Here is a 22372-nt window from a genome sequence, read left to right as displayed (position 1 = left end):
TCGTACTATTCTCTTTTCTTTCTTGCGTCACAATAGGAATCGCTCGTTGTTAACGAAGAGGAAAATTTCACAGTGAAAGTTAAACTATTTCATAGTGAAAGTTAAACTAGTCTCGCTATTTCTTCCCAGATCTTTGCTTTTAAGTCTGTGCCATTCTTTCGAAAAGGTACTTCAAAGGTGAAGAAATTCCAGCTGATGACAGTCGACTAAAGTCCACCGTGAATCATAAGCCAGCGAATGACAAACTGACCGAAACTACAGTCACTTTGAGCGTGCCGAAATGCTCGAAAGAGGACACTGGAGAATACACGCTGAAATTGACCAACAAATATGGCAAAGCTGAAGCTGGCGTTTGTATCGATCAAGTCTCGTTAAAAAAAAAAAAATAGTCATTTGTACTGTAAGCATATATAAGTATTTATTACTATTGCCAGGCTATCCTGAATCTTCTACGGATTCCCGAAATTCAAGAATTCAAAGATGTCGTCGCGTCTGTTGGCGAATCAATTACCTGGGAGGCCATCGTCAAAGGGAATCCAAAACCAGATGTCACGTGGACCAAGAACGGCACGGTCCTGAAACTAGGAGACAGGTTTGACTTTAGCGAGGATAAGAGAAATAAGAAATTCAGGCTCATCATTAAAGACGTGGAGGTCGAAGACAAAGGAACTTACCATCTCATAGCGAAGAATTATCTAGGTGAAGCGAGTGGACAAGCAACTTTAACTCCACACAGTAAGTGAAGAAGAATTTATCCGCACGTATCAAGGCTTATAGTATTTAAAGAAGCTGTAGAATCTCTTGTAGAAGAAGAATTTCTAATTGCGCGATTCCACTTTCCAGCCGAGACACCAAACTTCCTCAAAAGTTTGGCCAAACATTTGGCGTGCAAACATCGCGACGACGTAGAACTAAAGATTCGCGTAAGCGGTGTCCCCAAGCCAACGGTAATCTGGCTAAAAGACGATGAGGAGATCAAAGAAGACGATCGTCACAGAATTACTACTCACGTGGATGGCATCGTGGATAGCATCCATTCCATCGCGACGTTCTCTCAAAGCGATATTGGACGAATTAAATGTCGAGCTAACAATGTTGCTGGAAGCGCACAAACTACTTGTAACTTGACGATGCAATTGATCGCTCCTAGCTTTAGCAACGTGCTACCTAAATCGACAGAAGTGGACGAGGGTGATCCTTTGGAACTTAAAGTGAAGATCGATGGTAGTCCTATACCTGAAATAGCTTGGTACAAAGACGGCGAGAAGATCGTTCCGAATGAACACATAAAAATCGAGACGCTTCCGGATGGTAACACCAAACTGACGATCGATTGCGTAAAACCGACAGATTGTGGGGCTTATAAACTCGTGGTTTCTAATCCTAGTGGCGAACAGTCGTCGTTGTGTGCCGTGGCTGTTAAACGTGAGTGATATTTTCAAAATCAAAAGTCAAATATCATAACGAAATGCAAATAATAAAATAATAAATGTAATTTCAGCTGCAAGAAGGAAACCGTCTTTCTCAAAATCATTGGAAGATACCAAGGCTGTCGTAGGGCAACCATTGAAACTGGAAGCTCAAGTGGTTGCTTTCCCGAATCCACAGGTTCAGTGGTTCAAAGATGGCATACCACTGCGACACTCGAAAGAGATATACTTCATGAACGAACCTAATGGCGTTATCGGTTTGAGGATTGATCACGTTCGTCCAGAAGATGCTGGCGTGTACTCGATGACCGTCTCCAATTCGCTCGGTGAAATTACTGGCTCCGCCAAGGTAGAAGTCGAAGAGAAAGAGAAACGACCAGAATTCACAACCACGCTTCAACCATTATCTATAGTAGAAGGCTACCCGGCGAAATTGGCTGTTAAAGTTCTAGGGAAACCGACGCCACAGCTCCAGTGGTTGAAAGACGGCGAAGAGGTTCCTTAATTAATCATCTGCAATCTTAAAAATCAAGAATGTCTCGTGTTCGTCTTTTTTAATTATTAACTCTTCTGTTTCTAGATCATACCCGATGGAAATCGTATAAAGACTGTCACCTTACCAGATGGTACTCAGGCATTGGTCATCGACAAAGTGACGCCAGAAGACGCAGGAGAGTATCAAGTGATTGCAGGCAATACAGAAGGCACTTCGTCTTGCAAAGGAAGGATCAGCGTTCTTGGCAAACAACTGCCTGACCAACCAGAAGAAAAACCTGGCTTCGTTAGTCCAATGCGAGACGTTTACGTGGAGGAGGGTCAACCATTAAATCTTTCTGCTTATTTCACTGGCAATCCCATCCCAGAGATCAGTTGGTCCAAGGATGGAGCTCCTCTACAGCCATCGGATCGTTTGTCCGTGTCTTGCGACGGAAAGAAAACAGAGTTGGAGATCAATCCTTGCGAGCCTCAAGATGCTGGCGTATACGAATGTCGTGTGTCGAATCCACTCGGCGAGGACTCTACGAAATCTACAGCCAACGTCAAAAAGACTTCACAGCCACCGAGTTTCATGCAGACGTTCAAGGATCTGCAACAACTGCCTTCGTTCGACGCGAAGTTCCTAGCTCGTGTCACTGGTGTTCCACGGCCAGATGTTACCTGGTACTTCAATGATAGATTGATCTCGCACGATGATGACAAATACAAGATTAAACGTGACGGTGATGCTTGCTGCTTGTACGTGAAAGATTGTACTTACGACGATGCGGGAACGTATAAATGCAAAGCAGTGAACAGAGGCGGGGAAGCTGAATGTGCGGCCAATTTGGCAGTGATTGATAAAATGTAAGTTGATACTTTCTGTCATTGTTTGACGCTTTGTATTATTGATCAAGCGTTAAGTGGTTGGCATTAAGAGCGTTGGACTTGTCGATTTTAGTGGAAAGATAGAAAAGGCTGAACCACCGTCGTTCCTGAAGAGAATCGGCGATTGTGAGATCTACAAAGGAATGCCAGCTAAATTCACAGCCTGCATCACAGGCATCCCGGAACCTGATTTCGAATGGTTCCAGAATGGCCAGAAATTGTGGCAGACTGATAGGATCAGGACAGAACAAGAAGGCAGCCTGTTACGCTTAATTATACACAATGCCGATGAATTAGATGCCGGGAAATATACGTTAAAAATAAGAAATCCTCACGGCGAAGATTCCTGCACAGCGGATTTAATTTACGATTGTAAATACCACAGAATTGAATTTCGAAGTTTTTGTGACTAACAACTAATATATTTTTAACTTTGTAACGTTTATTTTTTTTTTTTTTTTAATTCTAATAGCATTAGAGCCGCGAGCAAAGAGAGCCCTAGGAGATCAATACACAGACTTCGACAAGTACCGCAAGTCCGGCGTTCCATTACCGTTGGCCGATCGTCCAATTATCAGCAGAATGATGGATCGTCATCTGACTCTCTCCTGGAAGCCATCCATCCCCATTGGACCTCGTATCCCAGTGACGTATCAAGTAGAAATGTGCGAGCTCCCGGATGGCGATTGGTTCACTGCTCGCACAGGTATTCGCAGCTGCGTCTGCGACATTCGCAATCTGGAACCTTTCAGAGATTACAAGTTCCGTATCCGCGTGGAGAACAAATACGGGATCAGTGATCCATCGCCGTTTGCGCAAACGTATCGCGCGAAATTGGAGCCAGAACCACCGAAATTCTTCCCTTACTTGCCACCTGGTATCGACTTCCGTCCGGAGACCAGCCCCTACTTCCCCAAGGACTTCGACATCGAGAGACCACCTCACGACAATTATGCACAAGCCCCTAGATTCCTTCGTCAAGAACACGACACCCAATATGGCGTGAAGAATCACAATTGCAATCTGTTCTGGTTCGTTTATGGTTATCCAAAGCCGAAGATGACGTATTATTTCAACGATCAACTGATTGAGTCTGGTGGAAGGTACGATCAGAGTTACACAAGAAACGGGCAAGCTACCTTGTTCATCAACAGAATGCTCGAAAGAGACGAAGGAATGTACGAAGCTGTCGCGACTAACGAGCACGGTGAAGCCAGACAACGAGTTCGGCTGCGAATTGCCGAGTATCCGACGTTCATTCAGAGGCCGGAAGAAACTATTGTTATGATCAGGAAAGTTGGACAACTGATGGCTAAGATCAGCGGCGTGCCTTATCCGGAGATCAAGTGGTACAAGGATTGGAAACCTCTTACCACCTCTTCGAGAATAAGGGCAAGTTATTTACGACGGTGTCATTTCCAAAAATCTAACAATCTTAGATTAGGATGAATAAGATTAAGTTACAATTAATTCCAGATCGAGTTTGTAGAGCCAGACACAACGCTTCTGATCATCAGTGACGCCATCGCAAAGGACGAAGGTTTATACTCAGTGAGCGCGAGGAACGTAGCCGGATGCATATCTTGTTCCGTGATGTTGCACGTGGAGGAGAACGAGCAGGAATACGGATACAGAACGTACAGAAGGAAGTCGGACATTAGACCTCGTCACGACAAGCTTCTCGACGACCTCTACGATCTTGGTGACGAGCTTGGTCGTGGCACTCAAGGTGTCACTTACCACGCTGTAGAAAGAAGCACCGGAAAGAATTACGCGGCTAAAGTTATGCATGGAAAAGGAGAGCTCAGGCCGTACATGTACAACGAGATAGAAATGATGAACTGTTTGAACCATAGGAAATTATTGAGACTGCACGACGCCTATGAGACTGATAAATCTGTCACGCTAATCATAGAACTGTATCCTTTGACAGATGATCTATTAATTGTTTCTTTCCTTTAAACAAAAAAGTACTAGAGTAATCTTTCAAATTGAGAAACATTTCTTAACTGATAAAAACAGAGCTGCTGGCGGTGAGCTAGTAGATACTTTAACGAAACAGGCTTACTACACTGAAGCAGAAATTGCTGGTTACATTAGGCAGTTGCTATCGGGATTGGGCTACATGCACAATAATTATTTTGCTCATCTTGGCTTAACGGTGAATTTTTATTGCAATAAACCTTCATGCAGAACGATTCGTTTAACTTGTATTAATTACAGAGATATATAGTTGTTAATAATATTAATTGATACATCTCTTATTTTATAAATTTTTCTTACAGCTTGGAGATCTCTTGATCTCACACACAGGAGGTGACGATCTGAAGATCTGCGATTTTGGCCTTACCAGGAAAATCGTGTCGTCGAAATTAATGACCTTGACATATGGTATGCCCGAATACGTGGCGCCGGAAGTTACCAACAACGAGGGGGTGTCCTTCGGTGCAGATATGTGGTCCGTTGGTATTATTACGTACATCCTTCTTTCTGGAATTTCACCATTCAGAGGTAACAACGACATGGAGACGATACTGAAGGTCAGGAAAGGACACTGGGAGTTTGATGATCGTTGGAAAAACATCTCGGAGGAAGCCAAAGATTTTATTCGTTCTCTGTTACTGTACAACGTTGACAGAAGAATGGACGTCGCAGCTGCCCTTAAGCATCCTTGGTTGAACTACGCTGACAGATCTCCGCTTGATTTGTATAAGATTCCGTCGGAGAACTTGAAGAATTATTACAAACTATATCGGTTAGTAATTGGTTATCTTAATAATATTACAAAGTCATCAAAGAAAAAATTCTTCTTTTTTTGTCCCGACATGATAAGTGTGAAAATGTTTTTCTCAGCGACTGGTACAACAACGCTTCCTGCCGCACGTGGTTCCGCAGACGCAAATTGAACACAGCCTTCGAACATCCCTCCAAAATGATCTATCCACCTGCTCATAAATACACCCCCGAGCCTGAGGAAAGACCGTACACACCGATAAAGAGGCCTCCGGTTAAGCCTTGGGAAGATCAAATTTCTTACGGGGAACCGCTTGATACGGAGATTGGAATCATTAAGAGCGAGAGCCAGTGAGTATATGACACTGATAGAAAGTCGTGAGAGTAATGAAATAAATTAAGAATATGAAATTTTTATACAGCTATCAAAATGGTCCGGACACCTATCTTCTTCAATTACGTGACACAGACTTCCCTGTGCGTTTACGCGAATACATGAAGGTTGCATGCAATCGCAGTCCTGGATTCTCTCGTAACATCGCCGAGGATAACTTCGACTGGAGGGTAATTCAAAATTGTACTCAAGTCTTACACTGTAAATTCGAATGTTTATCACACGATAATGCCTGCTTTAGGCGCCTATTATAAGAGAACGTCGTCGCTTCACGGATATTATGGACGAAGAAATCGACGACGAAAGGCGAGCAAGGATCAGTAGATATGGTTCACCGGATACCTTCACTCTGAGACGTTTGAAACACGAATTGGGCACTCGATTGGACAGTTACGCCGAGGCAGAGGCAATGATAGAGTCGAAGAAAGAAGGACACCTGCCATTCTTCCGTGAAAAGCCGCAAATCAAACCCATCGAAGAGGGGAAACCTGCTTATCTGGCTTGTCTGGCTGTTGGGAAGCCTAAACCAGTGATTCAGTGGTACAAAAACGACTTGATGATTCAAGAGAGCAACAGAGTAAAGATCACCGAGGATGAAGATGGCAGATCTATACTTAGCTTTAATCCGACAAAGGAACACGATGTTGGCAGCTACAAGGTTGTCGCCAGAAACTCCCTTGGGCAGACCGCTATCAGAGCAAGATTAGTAGAAGCTGAAGTTCCTTCGGGTCCAGATTCTCCTGAGGTACGCGAAAATTTTGTTTTATAGACTTTTGACGTTGCATTAAAAAATTGAAATGAAAATATTTACAAGATATAAATACGGATAAATTGTATTTCAGGCCGCTGACGTCTCTGATACAGAAATACTCGTACGATGGAAGCAACCTAAGCGCGATGGCAACTCGCCAGTATTGTGTTACAATCTCCAGTATAAAGAAGGTGACTCGGTGGATTGGATAGACATTGCTTCAAACATCGATCACGAGTTCTATCTAATAAGAAACTTGAAACCGGACACGAGCTATAACTTCCGTTTAGCAGCGCGGAATCGCATCGGTTGGAGTGAGAAGGGTATCCAATCGAATCTTATCAAGACTAAACTACCAGGATGTCCGAAGGTTCAGATCACACGAGCAATGAGGCACCTCCAGGAACTGACCGAGTCAGGTCAAGAAATAACGCTCGATGAAGACAAGCCACATATGGATTACTCCATCGAAGAGCATCCTATCGAGTGGTCGACTGACACGAATCTTTCCAACAAGTATAGTTTCATCTCTGAAATATACAGAGGCCAGTTCTCCGTTGTATTAAAGGGTGTTGACAAGAGCTCAGACCGTGTGATAGTCGCCAAGATTTTGGAGCTGAATTCGCAAACGGAAAAGCAAGTGAACAGGGAGTTTGAGGCTCTTCGTTCGTTGAGACATGAGAGGATAGGGTTGTTGGAGGCAGCGTACAAAGCACAAGGTTCTCCAATTGCAGTGTTCATTTTAGAAAAGCTTCAGGGAGCTGATATTCTCACATATTTCTCTAGTAAACACGAATACACGGAAAATTGCGTGGCAATTGCCATGACACAAATCCTAGACGGTTTGCAATATCTTCACTGGCGAGGATATTGTCATCTTGATATTCAACCTGACAATATAGTGATGTCCAATGTCAGATCGGTCCAAGTGAAACTGGTTGACATGGGTTCTGCTCGACTTGTTAGTAAATTGGGTACGTTAGTACCGAAAGCTGGCCATCCCGAGTATAGAGCACCAGAGGTATACAACGAGGAAGCGGCTCATCCTCAAACAGACATTTGGATGGTTGGTGTACTTATGTACGTGCTGCTCTCCGGTGTTTCACCGTTCCGTGGCAACGATCCTGATGAGACGAGACAGAACATCTTGTTTGTGAGATATCGATTCGAACATTTGTACAAGGAATTAAGTCAGGAGGCTACTAGATTCCTTATGTTGGTCTTTAAACGGGCACCAAGGTTTGTATTTCCTGTTTCATTTTTATTATATAAATGGAAGTTTTTCTACATTTGACTTTGATTTTAGTAAAAGACCAATGGTAGAAGAGTGTCACGAACACAGATGGCTACAGTTATCAGATTTTATGATCAAGAAACGCGAGAGAGCTGTGTTCTTAAGCAACAGACTGAAAGAATATAGCGAAGAATATCACGAAGAGAAATCGAAAATAGCATCTGAAAACCAAAGCCTAGCAAGTGAAAGCCTGTTAGGTTCCACTCAAAAACTTATTAGATCGACTAGCATACAAGAAGAACTGCTCACCACGTTCTAACGAATAAAATACTATTAAGTAACGCGATTTTCCAATTTTCTTTACGTGATTATAAGATTTCATGTACGCATCTAGTCAGTCTCTTAAAAAACAAGGAAGAGCAATTAAAAAAAGGGGGATAATATCGAAATGTAAGAACCTTCTTTCCTTGTCCTCTTTTTTGTTATTATTTATTTGTTACGTTTAATTATTTTAACGAAATATCACCATCTGCTCATATCGTTACTCTTACGAGTAAGAAAGGAAGAATCGACCGATCGATTGTAAGATAAAATCACATTTTAACAAATCAAGGTACAAACCAAATTCTCTTAAATTGTACAAAATGATGATTATATTCGCCAATAAATGCTAAATAATTAAAGCAAACTTTATTATTAAATATCGACTTTATTTACAAATTATGATCAGTCATTACAATACTCTATAAAAAGGATAAGTATATTGTACAGATGACATGTCCTCTGTTCTCATTCCCTGTATCATTAATTACACAAATTTAACTGCAATGAAGCATCATTCAAGCTGCGTCTGATTAACGAATTTAAAGATAACAAATACAATCTTCCTAGAATAAGAAGACTAGTTGGCAAATAATAATTAAATACAAATTGTTTGGTATTAATTTGAGAAAGTACTTTTTAATCAAACTTGAAGTTTTCATCAAAATAAAAAAACTAATTCCATAAATGTGCAATTACATTTTTATAGCATTACCCACTGATGTGAATCATCTTTTTGCATATTGCATGACATAATCTTTGACTTTACTTCGAAAGGACTCTTTATCTTTTATAAATAGATCAGCTGCTTCTCGATTCAAAGGATCATCGAAATTTAAAAGATCCTAGAAATAACATGATTAATTAATATAATCTTAAAAAAATTTTCAGCAAGAATATTTGAACGTACAGTGAAAAGTGAATTCAAACCCCATACAACATCTTTAAGTTTACGAGTTGGTGCCCATCCCATCTCATCTATACTACTTTGCCTCAAAATCGAAAGGCATACATTACCATCCTCACTAATGTTAGGATGCCATAATTTTGTTAAGCACTTAACTTTTGGTGGCTGAAATAATTTTGTTAATATTGCACTGATCACAAATTTTCAAATAAAATTTCAATTTTTCAACATACTCACAGCCATATTATATTCTTCAGGAATATATATTTGAAAATGAAATCTACCTCCAATCCAATATCCTTCATCAGGAACAATCAAGAGAATGAATTCATGCAAACAGTCGGGATCTTGAAATTTCACTTGACACGTACTTGGTAAAGTTTGTTGCATTTCTTGAACCTAAAAGGAGAAACTAAAATAAATAGTTACAGTATTCTTAACAATTTTAAAGAAATTTCATACTTCTTTTATTAACAGCTTATCACGGACTGACGCGCGTTTATTATAATCTCGGTTTTTTGAGTTTGCTATGTCATTGTCCTTTTTTAATTTCCCTCTCAAAGTAATCATATTTTCAACAATTCTGAAAAGAAAACAACAAACATTAGAACAGTAGACAATTTAATAAACAATAGAACATTATTGAAAAGTAGAAAAAGGGTAATAAAAGTATAAACAATCTATCATAGCAATAATTGCATTAATCATTTAAGAACAATCATCATTACATTATATGTATTACATTGCGTCAATCGTAGAGAACAATTATTACAAATCGAGACGTTGTACGTATTTATTTGATAACCCTATTTCGATAAACATTAAAGACAATGAAATATTTCATTAGTTTCAAAAATAGTTGTGGATAGATCACATTACAACTTATAATATTTAAAATATTTCTTATGAAAATTCGAGAAGTTATATTGCCAAATACCATTTATGACATTTCTTATTGGACAACACAATTTTAAGGTTAGAACTATCCAATACGGTACGTTTTATTAAATTCTACCTTAAACTATAAATATAGTAATATAATAATATATAATTTCTTTCACATTCAATTCAGTGAGTCTGCATTTTGTTAATTTTCACCTCGTCCTTCAACCACTAAACATTTAAAAACAAATAGTAAATATTTAAGTGCACTAGAAGTCTAAATTTCGCACTGCAGATGGCAATACTATTGCTTCTATCGGTTCTACATCGAAAGTTTGTTTATTACATAGTAAGATCTGACTGTACGCAATGTTGCATTCATTAAAACGAATATAACAAATAAACTATCAGTGAAGTGTTTCCATTTATTCAGAAATAATATAGTGTATGACATATTTATAAATCAAGTATATCTTTCTAAGTATTGTAAATCTTACATGATCTCTTACATAAAATGTGAGAGATACATAATGATTAAACGATCGAGAGAAATTTTGTGCAAAATGATACTTAATCGCATGCATCGCCACTCTATACGAAAAAAGAAAACCATTTTTATTACGTTTTAAGACTTTTTATTCTCTGTATTTGTACATTTTTATATAAAATTTTGCACGTGAAATGCTACCCAAGTATAACTATTTCTTTTACGCAAATGCATGCCACGTTTGTAAAAAATTTAGCGGAGAAATCTCTTTAAAAAGATGTGGTAATTGCGCCATGATCTCCTATTGTTCCAAGGAACACCAAAAACTACATTGGCCACAGCACAAAGATTTATGCAATGCAATACGCAGTGTTTTAGAAGACAACACGCTTTCAAATTTTTTAAATGACAAACAGCATGTTAACTCCGAAACTTGCGTTCAAATGAAAATGAATTTCATGTTACTAGTAGCAATAAAGATTAATAGAAAATTAGAATACTATGAAGAACAAATGTTTAAATTCCTTAGATTATGTGTTAGATGTCATGATCCAAATGCAAAAGTTCTTGAAAATTGTCCCAATTGCCCAAATGCTAGTTTTTGCACAAATCACAAGGATGATATTGTACATAAGAAGTATTGTAATCTAATAAAATTATGTTTTAATCTAGATGTAATCTCAATAACAAACAAAAGAAAGATACCAGAAATTAAAATACCATATCATATAAATTACGTACATTTGCCACGAAACATGCAGGACTTCATAAATTCTTATATTGAGCCACAGAAGGCTTCACAGATATCAATGGTAGAAGGAACAATGATTAATTCAGAATATCTTACACGACCTTTAACATTTCTTTATGCGATAGAAAAATTACAATATCTTTTGAATGGTAATAGTATCATTGTTCATGTTATTGCAGCCAATATGATAGATATTGATGGTATAGAACTTTGGGAAATTTTATTACATTGGTTACCACATATAACAAGCATTAAAATTTTTTTTATAGGACCTGAATTATATGTAGATTCCGTATTAATAAATCTGTGTAAGGAATGTCAATATAACAACAAAAAATGTTCAATTCAAATATGTAGCATGTTTTATGACAACTATACAAACAATGATTCATATGTAAAACCACATTTTATTATTGGATATAATGCAGGAATACATGAGTGTGAAGATTTTAAATCTGAAAATTATTCGTGGAGACAATCTTTAGAGATAGTAGCTGTACAAAATTGCCCATTGATTCTAACATCTTATATTTCAACTGAAGCAAAGAAAGAACAAATCAGACTCAATGAAATTTTAAACAATCATGTGAAGTATACATATTTTGGAAGAAATCCATTTTCTAGTTTAAGACCATACAGAGATTTTGAAAATGATGGAGTGTATTATCAAAATCAGTACATAATTATTTATAATAATTTAAATACACACCAATAATTGATATCCATAGACTAAATTTATAATTAATAAAAAAAAATGTATTTGATACATTTGACACATATATTGATATACATATATTTACATTGTTTGTATGAATTTATTGTTAAATAAATGCAAAATATCATTTGCAAATTTTGTTAATTAGTATTTACTTTTTTACATTTATTTTCTGTTTTATAACTAATTCATTTTTTTGATAACTTAATATTTTAATTCTAAGCAAACAATTTCAGAATGATAAGATAATCAATCAACTACACAGTCAGATTCGGATGATGTCATGTTCATAAATACTTTTTCCTGTTGAAATATGTTTTAATGCTATGAAGAATATTTCAAAGGTATAACACTACTTGTATCGTCGTATAAATTTTTTGATAGCTTAATAATAATGGCAGAAATTGAATGGCCATGGCAGTACAGTTTTCCTCCATTTTTTACGTAAGTGTTAATAGGTTAGGTTGATTTTGTATTTTAAATTGTGATTTAACTTCTGACACATTTCAGATTTAAAAATTTGATGAAAATTTTGTATTTTTTTTATGAAATTAAGAAATTCGTTTATTAATAATGAGAATATTTACATAAACACGAGCAATATTATTCGCAATTATAAATGTAATCATTAATATTTGATTTTTTTTTTTCAGACTTCAACCTCATTCAGATACTAGAGCTAAACAATTAGCAGCATGGAAAAGCTTAATACTAGAATATTATCGTATCACAAAACAAGCTATTGTAGATATAAGAGAAGTTCATTCAAGCCCATTATTTAATAATTCTGCAATTAATCGTATCCTTTTTAGACAAGATAATGGTAAAATGACAAATTTATTACTTATTTATAAATTTATTCCTTAATACATCAAAGGCAAATTATCATCGGAGGCTATCTTATTAATATTGGAAGAATTAGCAAAATCAGGAAATGCAAGTCCACTAGATAAAACAAAACAAAGATGGCTAATTTATTGGCACACTTTGGAAGAATGGGGTGAAATTATTTATAACTGGGCACAAGATAATGGATTTATAGGTTCTGTATGTACTTTATTTGAATTAACACAAGGAGAAGACACAACACATCAAGGTATGTAATTTTATAACACAATTGTATTTAAGATAAATATTAAACAAAATTATTATCTAAAATAAACGCTTTTTATTTTTAGAATTTTATGGACTTGATACAGAAGTATTAATCAGAGCACTTAAAACACTAGAAGCAAATAAGAAAGCAGAGCTAATTTTATTTGATGATAATCAAGGTGTCAAGTTCTTTTAAATACATTGCTTTGAGAAAGTAAACACAAATTTTTACTATTTTCAAAATATATGTATATAATTAAATAATTACATTTTTAAAGATATAATTAAACAACAAATTTTAAGAAAATTCACACATGAAATTATAAAAAGAATTCAAAAAGTATATTTTTGAACTCTCATAATTACAATTATATTTTATTATATTAATAAAGTCTACAATAAATATATATGTACAGAAGTGAAATATAATGAAACAGTATTAAACATCATTTTTATATTTGTTATATTCTACAAATATGTGGAATGTTTTAATATTCTGTAATATTTTAAATTTCGCGCAGAAAAGTAATTACAATAAAATATTTTTTAAAAATAAAAAACAATAACTATGTATTTAATATATTTATGAATATAAATAAGTCAAGATTAGCTCTTTTAAAGTACATTAATGTTCAATCACTTTTTTTCTTTAAGTATGCAACAGTAATAGTTTTTTTTTTTTTTTAAGTATTTAACAACATTCTGTTAATTAAAATACTTAGTAATTACATAATTATATATAGATTATCATATAAATAAAATTACATAATTATATATAGATTATCATATAAATAAAAATTAGAGTCAACATATATATTAGTACAAATTATTGACTATAAAGTAAAATAAAAAATGTCATGAACACAATAAAATTGTGTTCGTATAATATCGTGGAAAATTTGTAACAAGAAAGCTATAAAATTATGCTTCTGTTTTCCTCACTCTGGCGAGTTCGATTGTTTCCTCCTGGAGATTCGCGCTTGCTTCAAGTTCTTTTTTACTTAAATGTTCAACTACATAAGCTCCAAGTGCATCGCATACAACGTTTATCGTTGTTCGGAAACGATCCCTATAAATGAATGTATTATTTGTAATACGAATTATTTGCTGCTACTACGGATAACTCACAGGAGCCAATCTACAGCAATGATAAGTGTTACATCTTCAGCAGGTAATCCTACGGTATCCAATACCATAACCATTGTAACAAGACCAGCTTGTGGAATACCAGCAGCTCCAATACTTGCAGCAGTTGCCGTTATACTATAAAAATATATTAACCCATCAAAGTTATCAAAATTTTAAATTAAAAAATTCAATTTATTTAATGTAACAATTACCTAACACCAATGACATTGCCAAGAGACAATGGAACTCTTCTAACTTGAGCTATAAAAATTGCAGCGACTGCCTCGTATAATGCAGTTCCATCCATGTTAATAGTAGCACCAATTGGAACAACAAATCTCGTAATTCTCGGATCGACACCCATATTATCCAGACATTGTATCGTTACTGGAAGTGTGGCTGTGCTGTATTCACAAAAATAAATTCATAAATCCCAAGCTTTTTCTAGTACATTCTCTAGAATTAGTTTTTACAATTATTATTCTGCAATTTACCTCGATGAGGTACCAAATGCTGTGGCTAAAACTTGAGTCATCTTGCCCATCATTTTAAATGGCAACTTTTTAGTGCAAATGAAAAATATAAGAGAGAGTGTTCCTAGACCATGGATAAACAAACCTAATAATACTGTAATGAAATATAAACTTAATTGTCCAGCAATGGCACCAATATCATCAATTTCTAAGAGCTTTGAGGTAACAAGAAAGAGCACACCAATTGGAGATGTCCTATAAAGAAATAAAATATTTGAATACATTTCATACAGCTTAAACTAGTAAATAAATAATATATTATGTCATTTGTTTACCATATAACCCATCTAGTAATAAGCATTGATGCTTCAGATAAAGTGTCAAAGAAAGATAAGAGAGGTTTCCCTTGTTCACCCATTTTACTAAGAGCTATTCCAAACACAATGCTGAATATAACTAAGCCCAAAGTATTTGTACCATCTCCATATTTATGAGATATCTCCCAGTCTTGTATAGTCACTAAAAAAAAATTATTGAATTATTTATAAGGTACGTAAATAATGAATATAAACAAATTCACCTTAAATGTAATATTTACCCCCTGTTTTATTTTCAGGCTCTATTAGTATCGTGCGATACTAAAACACAATGTTAATTAATTTTATCAAAAGAATTAAAATTAACAAATTTTTATTGCACAATATCAATTAATAATATTTATAACAAAGTTGATTTACCTGAGCAATACACGCTTGTACGAGATTCGGTGGAAATACATTCCTGAAAATAAAATTTTGCAAAAAGATCGGAACCTCATTCTAATGAAAATATTTTATTGCTATATATACCTGATTAAATCTAATATTGTATCTGTGGTTGTAATATCTCTAGTTGGCTTTATATTATCGTTTGCAACCATACCACTCGCACTGTATTCTCCAGGTCTAATAATCAAGACCAAAATTATACCGAGAATCACAGCAGATATCGTCGTTGATGCATAATAATAAATTGATCGTATACCAATCCTTCCTATAAATTGAATACATTTCAAAATTTTTACAAAATGCAAGTATGACCGTAATTATTGTCGTGAAATGAATTAATCAATTTTAAATTGTTCGAACAATGAAAAACGAAATACGAACGAACGAATGCTGGTTCGTATTTGATTGTATTTCTGATTCTGCTTCTTCTCAAATCATTAATGCTTACGAGTTAAACAAGATAAAGAATGAACATTTACTATCAAAATTGTTTTATCTCTGGTTGAACTAAGTTCTACCAGAAAATACTGGTAATTCGCCCACGCGATCCATCCGTTACGAAGAATCGATCTTTTAAAATTTTTTTTTTTGCAAAATACATATGCATGCTTTTTTTCAATTACCAGATAAATTAAGATCTAAACCGCCAATAGCGCTAACGATGCTAGCGACGATTAATGGTAATATAAGTGCTTTTAACATCCGGAGGAATATGTCTCCTGGAAATTGAATGTACATGATCTCGCGCTTTGTCCACGATTCCTCTTTGACGTTCCTTAAGATGAATCCCAGAATGGATCCTGCCACTACAGCAAGTACTGTAAGCATCGTCAGCATGTTTTCTGACATGCAACTCCTCCATTTTTTCGGATGAGCCATCGTCGTTTTTTCAACCCTAGAAAAGAAGCAACGATGTCTTTTTTTTTGTACTATGACTTAATAGAATGAAACTGATTAAAATCAATTTATATCGAGAATCGACTAAAACCAACACAATAATTCTCAGATACTAGCAAGACTAATAAGACATTGCCTCAGGCACGATATACGAAATATTGAATTGATATATACATAGCACAGAGATAGCACCCTAATTACAGTCTTATCTTTTTATGTCAGTCTGTTGTAATATAATGTTAATCTTGCAACTGTGACTACATTAAAATATTTGCACATGTGTGGAAGACCGTGATAAGGTTGACGTGTGAGAGTGAAGCAATGGATAAATATAAGATACTGTCAAAGCAGAGAGTTCCAGATTTAAAAGTTGACTCGTGAGGTTCGCAAACAACCAACGCAGGTTGAGATTCTTCAAATAATTAACAGACTGATTAATTTTGTATTGATAAGCCTCTCTAAACGCGACGATGCTCCGTGCCCCTATTACTCTACTACCGTAATTACAGTATCTATCCTGCGCGAGGTATTGTCCCACAATGCAATTAACTTATTTACATTCTCCATTATTTTTGTTGTCGCTCGCAAACAATCAATTTCCTTAAGTTTTTAACTGATGGCTTGGCTTACTTAGGATTGCAGAGTGAATTAAAATATTTTTTGCAACGTTAAATTGTTTTTACTACCGTTGAAACATACCAAACAATAATTTTGGAATCGATATTGTTATGGTATTGCGATCGTGTCCTTGATCGTACAAAATATTCTATCGATGGAATGTAACTACAAAACGTGTATTTATCTACATAATTGCGAAAGTGAACAGGAAAACAATCATCAAGACGTCTTACGAGACTTCGTTGATCCTGCGTACAAAACATCATATTGGATGATGCATAATATAACATATTATATAACATAAACGGTATGAAATATTCATAAATGTTAACTGCCCATTTAAATATTGCTCACGACACCTCTCATGCATGCACATCCATTATCTGACAGCATCAATTAATCCTAAAGTACACGGTGTTGAGTTCGTATTTATTTCCTAATTCCGCAGCATCCGGTATCAAATACTCCTGTCATAAAAAAACCGCAGTAAATCGCGTAATTAAATCTATCGAAATTTACTGTAAAAAGTGCATGTACGTTTATGTTAAAAAAGTGTTCGATCGATAGAATTAATTAACGTTAAAAAATATAAATTGAGACAACGAATTTTCTCGTCTGTGCTATATATACGTGACATGTATGTATATCTCGCAGAAACTGGTATTAACCGGTTCAAACTGTCCTGGAAATCTGCCTTTGCGTTCCATCTACTAACAAAATTGTATATCGCAGAAAAATTTGTCATTGTTTCTCATTTTCGCGCGGCGCAAGACCTTTTACGCTGGTCTCGTATATACGAGAAAGAGAAAAAGAAGAGTAGAGGAGAAATGTGATCGAAATTGATCTCGTATTAACATGATTATTATTAAGTCCGATTGAAGATTCAATTTACGTGTGCCCCCGGGCGAGGGCAAATGAAAGTAGACGACAGGAACCAAATACACGTGCTATTCTTGTTTAAACTGTGCACGGCAATAGTGATCGTTCGACGAGGAGCGCGCGCCATTCTAAAAATTTGAAACACACTTGATTTATTATTCATCAAATGAACAAAGAAGTATAGTAATGGATTCACTGTGCGTATCTATGAGTAAGGCTATATATTCAATGCATAGATAACACTGATGTTACGTATTGAAGAAAAGAAAACAAGAAAGATTATGTGCGAAATGAAATGCTTGCAAAAAGCTTGTTATATCGTAGTAATTACTTGTAATTTCCCACAGACTGTTTTTTAAAGATACATTTTGCTTTGTTTGTTTAAATATGTATCTTTCTTTTTTTTTTTTTTTGACATACAACGCATTTTGAAGCAATCTTGAAATAAAAAATTTGGTTGGCCATATTTTTGCACGATCAATTCCAACTTCTCTGTCATGCATTCGTGGACTATCACAAACGCGAGACATCCACTGTATCAAGTCGTTCGACCCTTCTTATTAGCAGAGTAAATACATCTAACAATACGCAATGAGAAAAGTTACAAAAGATCATAATTACAGTCATGGCAAAGACGAGTGCGTCGCGACGCGACATTGTTTACCTTTTGATTTCTGTCACATTTCTGTTCGAATATTTGCCTCCACGATAAAAGAACGAAATTATCGCAATTAGATTCTTCGAGATCTGTCGTATCGTTGAATTGCAATGATTTCTTTCTTTCCATTCAAATTTTCAACTTCGAAAGCCTTTCACTTTCTCGGAAATTGTATGTTACATATATTTTGTAAATATTCGCTTTGTAGATTTGCTAAAAGAAGGAAAAAAAAAAAAAAAGACTTACCCGACGAATCAAATCGATGATCGATTGATGGAAGAAACAGTGCGCGCAACAATGCGATCGAATCACGCTGCGCGCGTGCTAATTTTTGAATCGAGTTGCCGAGCACGTTTCAATTTCGAGTACGCGAAAAGTTGTTCTTCCCGCGAGCGCGAACGTCGTACTATCGGTGCGCTCTGTTCTCGTGGAGTGCCGGGTGTACCCATGAGAACAAGAGCCCTTCGCATCGTACGAACGCAACATGTGTGCGTCAGAAATCAACTATCTCTTTCCCTCTCCATCACCCTTTGCTTTCGGTGTTCTGTCTCTCTTTCTCTCGCTGTGTTTTTCTCTTTCTCTGTATCCCGCCATTCTTTTGCCCCCTTTCACCGATCTCCGAACGCTGTCCTCCCTCTTCGTCGTTTTTCTTATGTATGTACCTTTGCCATGTAGCCGGGATCCTACGACGAACGCGTGTTCGCACGCGCACGAACATACACGCGGTTTACGAAACCGCGTGTCTCTCGGCCAGTAAACACACGTATTCGAAACTTGAATGAATGGCTATACCTTATATAGCAGACAGTTCGATAATTGGCACACGCGTTAAGTTAAATCACTAGTATTGCGAAACTTTTTAAGGATAAAAATACGCGGTGTTTTTTTGGACAGACACTTGGTTTGATATTTTACGTTTCGTAATAAACATATGACTGTAGAATTGTTTCAGTCGACTCCTAAATGTTACACTTTTTAAGGATAAAAATACGCGGTGTTTTTTTGGACAGACACTTGGTTTGATATTTTACGTTTCGTAATAAACATATGACTGTAGAATTGTTTCAGTCGACTCCTAAATGTTACACTTTTTAAGGATAAAAATACGCGGTGTTTTTTTGGACAGACACTTGGTTTGATATTTTACGTTTCGTAATAAACATATGACTGTAGAATTGTTTCAGTCGACTCCTAAATGTTACATTCGGTTACTTGGTACAATTATACATAGCATACGAATAAAAGTTTCTTTTCTAATCTTGACGGAGTTTGCTAATCGCTTGCTTCCTTATTACAAATGGTAACGAAATTATGTAATGAAAGTGAAACGAACTGTAGCATGCAATATGCCAGTTTGTCAACGATGATTTAATTAATGTACAATTTACAAAAATTAGTGTGAGAATTACTTGACCGCTAGGGATGATGATGTTTGTATAATTGGATTGAGGTCAGTCACGTGATTGTTTTAATTATTCTGCCCCTCCTTTCTCATATATTCGGCTAAATTTGTTTCGCTCTTTTTTATCATTCAAGAATGCAAATTAAGAAATACGTAATTTGTATCAACACAATTTCGTTGTGTAATTCTCTATTAAAAATTATTTTATTATAAATTCTCGTATTAATATATAAAATTATTGTGTAGAAACTTATTATTAATATATAAAATTATTGTAAAATAACAACTAATATGTATTTGTTACAAACGTTTATTCAAGAAAGAAATTTGTTAAAAATAAATGAGTCATTTAATACTTAGACATAAAAATTACTTCTTATACATACTGATACAACGTTGAAAAAAATACATAGGGAGCTAATTCTGAGTAACATTATATGTAAAATAAACATAATATGCGCAATTCTAACTGATGTAAAAGATAACACGACAAAATAAATAATGTAGAATTTAATACTTAATTGCTAGTATTTGAATTTCAAATTAATATCTATGCAATTGTTGAAAATTTAAACGCACACTTTTGTTATATCATTCTTGTTAAACATAAGGAATGATCACTTTAGATATTTAGTTATACTAAAATTATATCTTGATAATTAGCACGTTTATTTAAGGCACTTTAATCACCAAGTTATGACAATTTTCTTTACTCAAAAAATCCTGAACAGAATAATTAATTCTGCCATAGAAGTATGATTTTCAGAAAACAATCAAAATACTCAGATTTTATTTATTAAATGAAATACCAAGCTGTTATGGTAAATCCAAAATATAAGTACTATTTAAATTGTAATTAAGAACTAAGGGAGTTTATAGACATATATACAGAATTCCTTTGTTGACTTTTTAAGATGACATTTTGAAAGAAAAAGTTCAGGCAAGCAGATTATATGAATGAATACGTCACAAATGAAGTTAGGAGAAACAAAATTGTCACTCTGTTTCTTAGAATCAATAAATTTTAAATGTGAATTTATGTGAATCAATTTGTCATTGTATTAACATTAATTTTCAAGCTAATAGAATGGTTTGCTGAATTATTTCATGGATATTACTAGTGATCTAGTGCATTATTTACAAATTGTTACATATTGTCAGTACAGTTAATTCTCTGGTGGTGGGGATGTTATCTTCCTTTTAAAGAGTAAAATATGAGGTTCTGAAATTAAAACATTAATTTTATATTAAAAACTTATTCTGTAAACATAATTCAAAGTAAAAGATAGCAAAACTTAAATAATATAAAAGAAGAATTCAACAAGTTGGCATACCTGGCTTATGAATCATGTAATGAACCCATCCTTGACTTTGTTGAACACCAATAGCTCTCCATTCTTGTTCCGAAAGGAGATGTGTAGTTGGAACCAATTTAATCATTTCTTTTGGCAATACTACATGTCTAATAAAAAGAATTATATTTGTAATATCTCTGTTACTAAAAATATTATGTCTTTGTTAGAATCTATATTTTTAATATATTTTAATATACTTTTTAAACGATAAATTTTACTAAACAGTTATCTTAAAACAAATTTAAATTAAAATAATAATGTAAAAGGAAATAATAGTACAATGTGAAATGTGTCAAATTAGAAAATAAAAAAATACTCTTATTTAACTAAAAAATATACGTATTTCAATAAATATAATCAATTATATTCAATAGATATAATGCAATTTTCACGACTATACTACTATTATTTAATATTTTATCTACCTCTTTTCTTAATTCCAATTTCAATATTATTTAAGACTAAAGAAACTAGTAAAACAAACAAAATGACCATGGCCAAGCGGCCATTTAAACAAAACGTTACATTTACGTCTAAAAATTTGACAAAGCTACCGAATTAAGTATTAGCATACAAAATGTGACAATGCAGGTTCTTTGTTACAAGAAAATTTTCGAACAGCATTGTTAAAAAACATCAGTGTGAATATATAATCAGAGAATGATACTTGTATATATAACAAAAGGATTCAAAATGGCACAATTGGGCAAAATCGAAATCTAAAGAAAGGCATTAATGCTGATGCTATTCATACCAACCTGTATTCGTATTTATCGTCGTAGTATTTATCCGAGTAATACATCTTGTTCGACATATTGATTTAATATCAATTGTCACAAATTCTTGAGTCAATTCACCACTAAACACTATCAATCAGAGTCGAGTATTTTCGAAAACCTGCCTTCAACAACGTATGCTCGCAAATTTGAAAGTTTAACGGATGTAACATCAAGAAAAGTGGACAAAACTACTCTCTAATCGTTGACAGTTAATTAAAAAACAGATCGCGTAAGAAATAGAAGTGACAATCGAACAATTTTTATTAATTTATTATATTTTTATAAATTTATAAAGATATATAATATTTATTGTGTATTATTATTTTATTAAATATAAACGGAAATTATATA

The 22372-nt window shown here is 34.7% G+C and overlaps 6 protein-coding genes across 19 annotated transcripts in view; 3 read left to right on the top strand and 3 right to left on the bottom strand.

Moving 5' to 3' along the window:
• Positions 1 to 8595, top strand: part of LOC122531809 (obscurin) — a 41049-nt gene extending 32454 nt beyond the window's left edge. For all 7 annotated transcript variants that reach the window (XM_043660027.1, XM_043660024.1, XM_043660022.1 and 4 more), the window contains 15 exons: positions 167 to 350; positions 435 to 735; positions 844 to 1425; positions 1502 to 1926; positions 2011 to 2774; positions 2869 to 3167; positions 3268 to 4187; positions 4272 to 4714; positions 4818 to 4956; positions 5081 to 5550; positions 5649 to 5879; positions 5951 to 6092; positions 6164 to 6667; positions 6765 to 7912; positions 7980 to 8595. In XM_043660027.1, the coding sequence (XP_043515962.1) occupies positions 167 to 350; positions 435 to 735; positions 844 to 1425; positions 1502 to 1926; positions 2011 to 2774; positions 2869 to 3167; positions 3268 to 4187; positions 4272 to 4714; positions 4818 to 4956; positions 5081 to 5550; positions 5649 to 5879; positions 5951 to 6092; positions 6164 to 6667; positions 6765 to 7912; positions 7980 to 8226 (6799 nt within the window). In that variant the 3' untranslated portion in view covers positions 8227 to 8595. The remainder of the gene's footprint in view (positions 1 to 166; positions 351 to 434; positions 736 to 843; positions 1426 to 1501; positions 1927 to 2010; positions 2775 to 2868; positions 3168 to 3267; positions 4188 to 4271; positions 4715 to 4817; positions 4957 to 5080; positions 5551 to 5648; positions 5880 to 5950; positions 6093 to 6163; positions 6668 to 6764; positions 7913 to 7979) is intronic.
• A 1-nt stretch (position 8596) lies between these two features.
• LOC122531817 (NEDD8-conjugating enzyme UBE2F-like) lies at positions 8597 to 12365 on the bottom strand. Of its 8 annotated transcripts, none has more exons than XR_006307403.1 (6): positions 10151 to 10317; positions 9598 to 9718; positions 9373 to 9534; positions 9139 to 9300; positions 8865 to 9073; positions 8597 to 8794 (listed from the first exon to the last, which is right to left on the bottom strand). XR_006307403.1 is itself a non-coding variant. In XM_043660047.1 (6 exons), exons 2-5 carry the CDS (start codon positions 9703 to 9705, stop codon positions 8957 to 8959), a joined length of 549 nt encoding a protein of 182 aa, XP_043515982.1. In that variant the 5' UTR covers positions 9706 to 9718; positions 10151 to 10317; the 3' UTR covers positions 8597 to 8794; positions 8928 to 8956. The 8 variants fall into 8 exon arrangements, 7 of the variants coding, with proteins under 7 accessions (XP_043515982.1, XP_043515980.1, XP_043515976.1 ...); XM_043660047.1 differs by having other exon boundaries at positions 8928 to 9073; XM_043660045.1 differs by lacking the exon at positions 10151 to 10317 and adding an exon at positions 12232 to 12365 and having other exon boundaries at positions 8597 to 9073.
• LOC122531813 lies at positions 10456 to 12023 on the top strand. Its single transcript, XM_043660036.1, has one exon. The coding sequence runs from the start codon at positions 10699 to 10701 to the stop codon at positions 11968 to 11970; it is 1272 nt and encodes a 423-aa protein (XP_043515971.1). The 5' UTR covers positions 10456 to 10698; the 3' UTR covers positions 11971 to 12023.
• Positions 12232 to 13344, top strand: LOC122531819 (vacuolar protein-sorting-associated protein 25). Its single transcript, XM_043660048.1, has 4 exons — positions 12232 to 12414; positions 12624 to 12769; positions 12848 to 13066; positions 13149 to 13344. Exons 1-4 carry the CDS (start codon positions 12365 to 12367, stop codon positions 13259 to 13261), a joined length of 528 nt encoding a protein of 175 aa, XP_043515983.1. The 5' UTR covers positions 12232 to 12364; the 3' UTR covers positions 13262 to 13344.
• A 270-nt stretch (positions 13345 to 13614) lies between these two features.
• On the bottom strand, positions 13615 to 18943 carry LOC122531812 (excitatory amino acid transporter 1). Its single transcript, XM_043660035.1, has 10 exons — positions 18732 to 18943; positions 16057 to 16327; positions 15515 to 15698; positions 15404 to 15446; positions 15265 to 15304; positions 15002 to 15185; positions 14688 to 14921; positions 14406 to 14597; positions 14194 to 14328; positions 13615 to 14134 (listed from the first exon to the last, which is right to left on the bottom strand). Exons 2-10 carry the CDS (start codon positions 16310 to 16312, stop codon positions 13987 to 13989), a joined length of 1416 nt encoding a protein of 471 aa, XP_043515970.1. The 5' UTR covers positions 16313 to 16327; positions 18732 to 18943; the 3' UTR covers positions 13615 to 13986.
• A 1312-nt stretch (positions 18944 to 20255) lies between these two features.
• Positions 20256 to 22191, bottom strand: LOC122531820 (cyclin-dependent kinases regulatory subunit). The gene is made up of 3 exons (XM_043660049.1): positions 22001 to 22191; positions 21222 to 21349; positions 20256 to 21109 (listed from the first exon to the last, which is right to left on the bottom strand). Exons 1-3 carry the CDS (start codon positions 22054 to 22056, stop codon positions 21054 to 21056), a joined length of 240 nt encoding a protein of 79 aa, XP_043515984.1. The 5' UTR covers positions 22057 to 22191; the 3' UTR covers positions 20256 to 21053.
• Between the last annotated feature and the right edge of the window lie 181 nt (positions 22192 to 22372).

The sequence above is a fragment of the Frieseomelitta varia genome, unplaced genomic scaffold (genome assembly GCF_011392965.1).
Source record: "Frieseomelitta varia isolate USP_RPSP 00005682 unplaced genomic scaffold, Fvar_1.2 scaffold_418, whole genome shotgun sequence".
Classification (NCBI taxonomy): Eukaryota; Metazoa; Arthropoda; class Insecta; order Hymenoptera; family Apidae; genus Frieseomelitta; species Frieseomelitta varia.
The sequence above is the reverse complement of the archived record's forward strand: the minus strand, read 5'-3'. Positions and strand labels throughout refer to the sequence as shown.